The sequence below is a fragment of the Rhododendron vialii genome, chromosome 3a, assembly GCF_030253575.1.
Source record: "Rhododendron vialii isolate Sample 1 chromosome 3a, ASM3025357v1".
NCBI classification, from domain to species: Eukaryota; Viridiplantae; Streptophyta; class Magnoliopsida; order Ericales; family Ericaceae; genus Rhododendron; species Rhododendron vialii.
Genome location: NC_080559.1, coordinates 28,698,952 through 28,706,305, shown reverse-complemented (window position 1 = coordinate 28,706,305; position 7,354 = coordinate 28,698,952). Strand labels below are relative to the sequence as shown.

The window sequence follows — 7,354 nt, the reverse complement described above, 5'->3', positions numbered from 1 at the left end:
AAAGGCCCCGTTTGGTAACCCTTCTACGGTTCTATCCCTTAGGATTGGACTACCAATTTTAAGGGATTATCAATACTTTACTTGATAACTCAAAATGAGTTTGAACTATGAATCCTATGGACTAACAAGCCGGGGATTAGGGGGTATTAGGAATATCCTGGGGGAGAGATGGTATTAATAGTCCAAACCCAACCCACTCGACCATTCTTATTATCAATCTCTTCTCATTACCATTTCTTTTTATCAATCTAATCACATTTCAAACAAACATGATATTAATAATCTTATAATCCAATCCTATCTCAAATAAACATTCTCATTACTAATCCCTTCTCATTATCAATCCATTCTCATTGTCAATCTCAATTCAAATCACATCTCTTTATGAATCTCACTCATCTATCACTGTTATCAAACGAAGCCAAAAAGTATCCCATACCGAATGCCATTTTTTGTAGGATTTGTTGTCATTTCCATAAATTAGATGTAAGAAAACCATTTTTTTTCAGACAATTAATTCACAAAGCTGCCTCAAAAGTTTGTTACAAAGCAACTTATCCCTCCAATAATTATTCTAAGAGGGAAAATTCTAAAATCAGCTCAATAGGTTGACAATAACAAACAGCATATGAATATATATATTAAAAAATACATAAAAATACGTGTTTTATTTGTCTTCTTGTATCTTTATTGTCAGCTCACAAGGAAGATCGATGAAAATAAACTTATCTCTCCAATAAATACCATCTGATTTCAAACGCGGTTTCACTCACCTATCTTTTCTGCATTTTTCAAAAGAAATAAATTCTCAAGATCAGAGCTGTGCTTAGCCAGAAGTGAGAGATCTCCTTTACTCAACCCCCACCCAAAAACTCAGCAAAAGAAAACAGGGCCATTAATGGGCCACAACTGCTCTTATGCAACCACCATCAATGCACTCCAACCTACTCGAATCAAAGCTCTCCTATAAGTCCATCCCTGAAACCCAATCGCCAAACCCACAAAAAAAAAAAACCCCTCTGCTTCTCTCATTCCCCTCTGATCCTCTTCAGTTTCCAACTCTTCGAGTTTCAAGAATGGCTCCTGAAGTTGCGAAGGAGGAGGAGAAAATGGCGGGGGTGAAAATCCTGAGCAAAGCCCATGTCAAGCCCAGGAAACCAATCGGAAGGAGAGAGTGCCAGTTGGTCACATTTGATCTTCCTTACATAGCCTTCTACTACAACCAGAAGCTGTTGATTTACAAAGGAGGGGAGTCTGACTTTGAGGGCACGGTGGAGAGGTTGAAGGATGGGCTGGGGGTAGTTCTGGAAGAGTTTTATCAGCTGGCTGGGAAGTTGGGGAAATATGAGGATGGGGTGTTTAGGGTGGAGTACGACGACGACATGGACGGCGTGGAGGTGGCGGCGGCGAAGGCGGAGGGGATCGAGGTCGCCGATCTCGCGGTGGAGGAGGGCACTGACAAGTTGAAAGAGCTGGTGCCGTACAACGGGATTTTGAATGTGGAGGGGCTTCGCCGGCCGCTTTTGTCGGTTCAGGTAATGCTTTGAATTTGTTACGTTGCCGCGTTTTATGAGTTATTAAAATGGCAATGGTTTTTTAAATAAAACAGTAATTTATTGAAGATTTTGCTAAAGATATGTAAACACTTGAGTTTCTTGGACGATTAAGCCTTAGGTTGATTTGTTTTATGCTTTACAAATGATAGCAGAATCCAAGTTTGGTGTCAGACGGAAGATAACTTTATGGTGCCGAGCGGATACTAAATGATAGTATTTGTCGACGATCCTAACAGTCCAATAACACGTTTGGACGATTGAGATCGCCGACAGAGTACTACATGTGTGGTACCGCCGGAACCCAAAAACTTTTCCATATGGATACTGGAAGACAAAAGTAGGGTTGAAATTAAGGTGTAGTCCAAAATTCCAGATTTTATTTGTAGTGTGCGTGGATAAAGTGGAGCGGGGAAGGATTAGGGATAAATCAAAGAATTGTCCTCATCCAAAAAAGGTTTGATGTGATTTGTTAGATGTTCAATTTCTGATATAGATGGCTAATTATACGGAGTATTTAGCAATTGACTAGAATTGACCCAAAAAAATTTGGTGGAATCTGTTTCTTTAATCTCATTTTATATTTTGTTAACCTTTCCCACTCTGCATAATATGATCAAGAATCGTGGGGAAAGAGCTCATTCCACTGTTAGCATTAAAGTATCTCCTCTCAATATGTCTATGACCACCACACGCCGTCCACCGCATGTTATGTGGGGCTTATTTTAGGTCCCAAAAAAAATATAAAAAAATATTTATAAGTTTTTAAAATAATTATTCATAGATTCTGTAAAAAATCAATTCCAACAGAAATCGATAGATATGTTTTTTGAATTTGTAGATGCGAAATCAGATTGTTAATTTTTTAAAAGGGCACTAGGCACTCCCCAAATCAATTCTCAATCAAACTAAGTTGATTTTCGTACTCTCTAAATTGTTAACTTTTGGGGATCACAAAAATCAATATGATTTCTCAAATCAATTCTCAATCAAAACAAGTTGATTTTCGTACTCATCAAATTGTTAATTTTTGGAGAGTGCAAAAATCAATGTGAGTTTATTTTGGCACTTCTAAAAGGAGTGCGGTTAGAATTTGGAGAGTGTCAAAATCACTCCTCGGCATCTATTCCCTAGCAATGCTACACATAAGAGATGCTAGGGACACATTACTTTGTCACATCACAACTACACCCCTCTCACATACTTGCGAGTCCCATTTTAAAAAAACAAAAAGTACGAGCCCCATAGTATATTTCAAAAAAGTTTAAACCATAAAAATTGATGGGAAAAAAATGAACTTTGTTAGCATCTCTTACAAGTGTGGTAAGTTTCACACAAATACTTGTCCACTATGGATGAAATCGATTCGATTTGGTCGGTTTTCTGCAACTTTTGGGACCGAACCGATGCAGTCGGTTTTCAATTATCAAGAACCGAAATTGATTATTTTTTAAGAAAACCGTTCGGTTTGGTTTATTTATTATCGGTTGGGTTCGGTCAGTTTTGGGCTTAACTATGCCAAAAACCAAATCATGGAGAGAGAGAGAGAGAGAGTTTGCAATCTGTTCGTCGGTTCTTCTGTCTTCGTTTGCTCAAAGAGAGAGAGGGAGAGAGAAGTTCCATTCTCAATGGTGGGTTTGAAGGCTCACGAACTGTCCCAAATCAACAAACGCAAAAGATTCAAACATTATACAACCAAGATATTCCTTGAAGATATTCCTTGTATGAGAGAGAGATCAGCCATGGATGTTTAAGTTTCGAAGGGGAAGGGGGTTCAGATCCAGTCCAGTCTTCAAAAGACCAGTTTGGTCCAGTTAACGGCTAAGATTAATTGTACAAAATCCAATGCTTCACATGCGGCCACGTCAAGTCTTACTTTTTGCTCTAAAAAAAGGCACGGAACGGAAGTTACGCCAGAGTTAACTCTGAAAATGCAAAACTCCACCCAAGTCACGTGTCACATCACACACGTGCTTGCCACCTCAATAAATGACCATAAAATTATTATTTATATGATTCTGTAAAAAATCAATTCCAACAGAAATCGATAGATATGTTTTTTGAATTTATAGAGGTGAAATCAGAAATCAGAAAACATACCTACTGAAAGTCTATTTTGCCCCTACGAATTTAAAAAATATACTTACCAATTTTTATTGAAATTGATTTTTTACAGAATCATATAAATAATAATTTTTTATATTTTGTAGGGCTCGAAATAGGTCTCTTGCGGTGATCAATATCATTTCAATTTAACAAGATCTTACTTTTATTGCACTTTACCACCTACACGTATAAATGCCCACCGTCTGTCGGTCTGTCCCCATAGTTTGAAGTGCCTCACCACATCTTCGACGCAGACTGGACAATTTCATAGTGGGCCAATAATGCTGTCCAATTTAAGTTAGTTTCAATTAATTTGGGTCATGTAGGCACTAGGCAGGCATCTTTGATTGGAAAAATAAGGTAATGATTAGAATTGAAAAAATAAGGTAATGATTAGAGAAAGAAGTAGGATAATTGAAAAACAAAATTAAAATGAGAACGAACACAGCCATTACTTTGCCACATCTCAACTACACCCCTCTCACATACAGGCGAGTCTTATTTCCAAAAAAGCAAAAAATACGTGCCCCATAATATATTTCGAAAAAGTTTAAACCATAAAAATTGATGGGAAAAAAATGCACTTTGTTAGTATCGCTTACAAGCGCAGTGAGTTTCACACAAATACTTGTTCACACTTGTCTCTGTGAAGTAAAAAATACGATCACAGAATATGGTGCCGCTGGACTTTCGAGTTACTTTCGACCAATCCACATCAAGAAGGTAAGAACTTTATTGCCATGAGTCAAAATCATGTGGGTGTCACTGGACTTTCCAATTTCTTTCGGTCATTTTCCTAATCCACATCAAGAAGGTAAGAACTTTTATGGGCTCCAATCCAGTCCATTTTTTCCGGACCAGTTTGGTCTATTTGGATGTATCTGGTATTTTGGACGACTCAGATTTAAAAAATATATTTTTGATTTTTTTTATAAAAAAACTCCCCATTAAATCTGAGCCACTTTTGAACGGCTCGAATGGACCAAATTAATCAGGAGCAAATGGACCAGATCTGGTCCCCAACTTTTATGGCCATGAGTCGAATCCTGTGGTAACTTCACCCCTCGATTTTTATTTCTACCGATGGAATATTTGAAAGAGTAACTTCTCAGTGAAAATGCCTGTGATGCCGCAACCCAACCAAACGTGCAGGTTTCAGTGTCCCACTGCCGTGCCAAATCTGTTGCTCCAATTTGTATCTCCACCGTCCAAATATTTAACTCCCGGCCCCACACTGATTTATTGTTAATATACTTTGATGCCGTAGGTCACCAAGCTCAAAGACGGACTAGCGATGGGGTGCGCGTTCAACCACGCGATCCTCGACGGCACCTCCACGTGGCACTTCTTGGGCTCGTGGGCCGAGGCCTGCAACGGAGCCCAATCCGTCTCGGCCCCTCCGTTCCTCGACCGCACCAAGGCCCGCAACACGCGCGTGAAGCTCAACCTCCCGATGCCTTCCGAGCACTCCAACGGCGACGCCGCCAGCCCGCCGGGCCCACCCCTCCGCGAGAAAGTCTTCAAATTCCCCGAGTCAGCGATCGACAAGATCAAGTCCAAGGTCAACGACTCGAACCCCAACCCGAAGCCGTTCTCCACGTTCCAGGCCCTGTCCTCGCACGTGTGGCGCGCCATCACGCGCGCGAGGGGCCTGAAGCCGGAGGACATAACCGTGTTCTGCGTGTTTGCCGACTGCCGCAAGAGGGTGGAGCCGCCGATGCCGGAGAGCTACTTCGGCAACCTGATACAGGCGGTGTTCACAGGGACCGCGGCGGGGCTGCTGGCGGCGCACCCGCCGGAGTTCGCGGCGGGGACGATACAGCAGGCGATCGGGGCGCATGACGCGAAGACGATCGACGCGCGCAACGCGGAGTGGGAGGCGAACCCGAAGATATTCCAGTGGAAGGACGCGGGGGTGAACTGCGTGGCGGTGGGGAGCTCGCCGCGGTTCAAGGTGTACGACGTGGATTTCGGGTTCGGGAAGCCGGAGATCGTGAGGAGCGGGAGCAACAACAGGTTCGACGGGATGGTGTATCTGTACCAGGGGAAGAGCGGTGGGAGGAGCATTGATGTGGAGATCAGTTTGGAGGCCGGTGCCATGGAGAATCTGGAGAAGGATGAGGAGTTTCTCATGGAGGTGGTGGCTTGAGAACTCAAAAAAAAACTATTGAGATATATGTAGGTATGTGTTGTGTATTGTGTATTGTGTATTTTCATATCAAATAATGCTACCCTCGCAAAGATTTACCACAATCAGCCGCAACTGCTGATTCTGAAATAAAGAAAACGGTAATGTCAACTTTTTTAAGGCGTGTTGAGTCAGCAGTTGTGGTTGATTGCGGTAAAAAATTGTATGTGTAGCATTATTGTTTCCACACAGGAGAGTGTGCTAATTTGTGTTGTTTTTTATTTCCCTTTTTGAATTTGCTTTTGATGTGGGTTTATGTTGTCTATTTTCAACTGGGGTAATATCAGGTCGGAAGACTTGGAAGTTGGTTTGAGTTTTACATTGACATCTACTAGTAGTAATTAAGGGGGTGTTGGACAAATAAATCAAAGTGTCTTATTTTTTGTTCTTATTCAAATTTTTTTGGCATTTGTTAGTTTCTTGTCAATTTTTGGGGGATTATTGCTTCGTCATGACGAGAGAAATCTAAAAAGTAAAAAAATTCGATCAAAACTTAATTTTTTTGAATAAAGACAAAAAAATTTATGTTTCGCAGATTATAATTTGTAATTACTCCAATTCACAAGACGATATTCAAATTCGAAAAAAAAAAAAAAAAAAAAACTCTCAGAACTTCTCGTTCGTCAACATGAAAAATGAAAATAGTCTTCAAGATGGTTGAAATCAGATGATAACAAGTGATGGTTTTATTCACAATGACGTATCTCCTTAAAAAAAAAAAAAAAGCCCTCTTTTTTTTTTTTTAATAAGTCAGTCAACTTCATTTCATTACAAAGTGTCCATCGGACAAATACTGGAATCCACCAAAAATACAGAGATACAGGCTAAACATGAACATCAGGTAAGAACCTAATCTCTACCATCGAGAAATAAGCACATGCTGCAAAGCAGAGCCGACACACGAAGTTCGACCAATAGAGTCGTTCACTGTAATAGAGATTCAGCACCTCCGGAAACGGAACCTAATCACTGAATAAGCAAGAAAGCAGGAGATCCCTTTTCATCAAACCAATCTTAACCCCGAAAACAGCCACCGGAGCAAGGCGACCATAATCAACCCACCATCGTCAGACAATCCTCAATAGGTCCCGAATTATTCACCTACCATCCCTGAAAAAACCTCGTTTATGCCAAAGGATTCATGGCTTACTGGCAAATCAACGATCCGTTCCTAATACTACATTCATTTTTTACTTACCCTCCGCGCTAATCAGAGAGCCTTATGTCAAACAAACAGAGAGGGAGACCGTATTGCTAGGTCCCACGTACGCAAGCCACAACCGAGGGACATACATTACCATCGGCTACGGGACGATTCAAACATGTAAAGAAATCAACTTTTCCATGTCTCATGCACCATCCAGCTCTAATTTTCTATGTAGTATCATTCAAATTCTCGGTGTTTTTTTAGTTGTAATACGCCATTTTTTTCTTTGTTTGCAAGATTGAATTGCTCGCCCATTTTATTAGAGGGACTGGACTACCGGTCAGAATCGGCGAAACCCTT

General features: G+C 40.8%; 1 protein-coding gene across 1 annotated transcript; it reads left to right on the top strand.

The window, feature by feature from the left end:
* The first annotated feature begins 973 nt into the window (after window positions 1–973).
* LOC131319634 (BAHD acyltransferase DCR) lies at window positions 974–6,238 on the top strand. Its single transcript, XM_058349992.1, has 2 exons — window positions 974–1,535; window positions 4,927–6,238. The coding sequence occupies exons 1-2, from the start codon at window positions 1,077–1,079 to the stop codon at window positions 5,806–5,808; spliced, it is 1,341 nt and encodes a 446-aa protein (XP_058205975.1). The 5' UTR covers window positions 974–1,076; the 3' UTR covers window positions 5,809–6,238.
* The last annotated feature ends 1,116 nt before the right edge of the window (window positions 6,239–7,354 follow it).

Coding starts and splice junctions, on each gene's coding strand:
- LOC131319634 (XM_058349992.1), top strand. CDS start 1,077: ATGGCTCCTGAAGTTGCGAAGGAGGAGGAGAAAATGGCGGGGGTGAAA. Junction 1,536..4,926: donor GGCCGCTTTTGTCGGTTCAG/GTAATGCTTTGA, acceptor TTGATGCCGTAG/GTCACCAAGCTCAAAGACGG.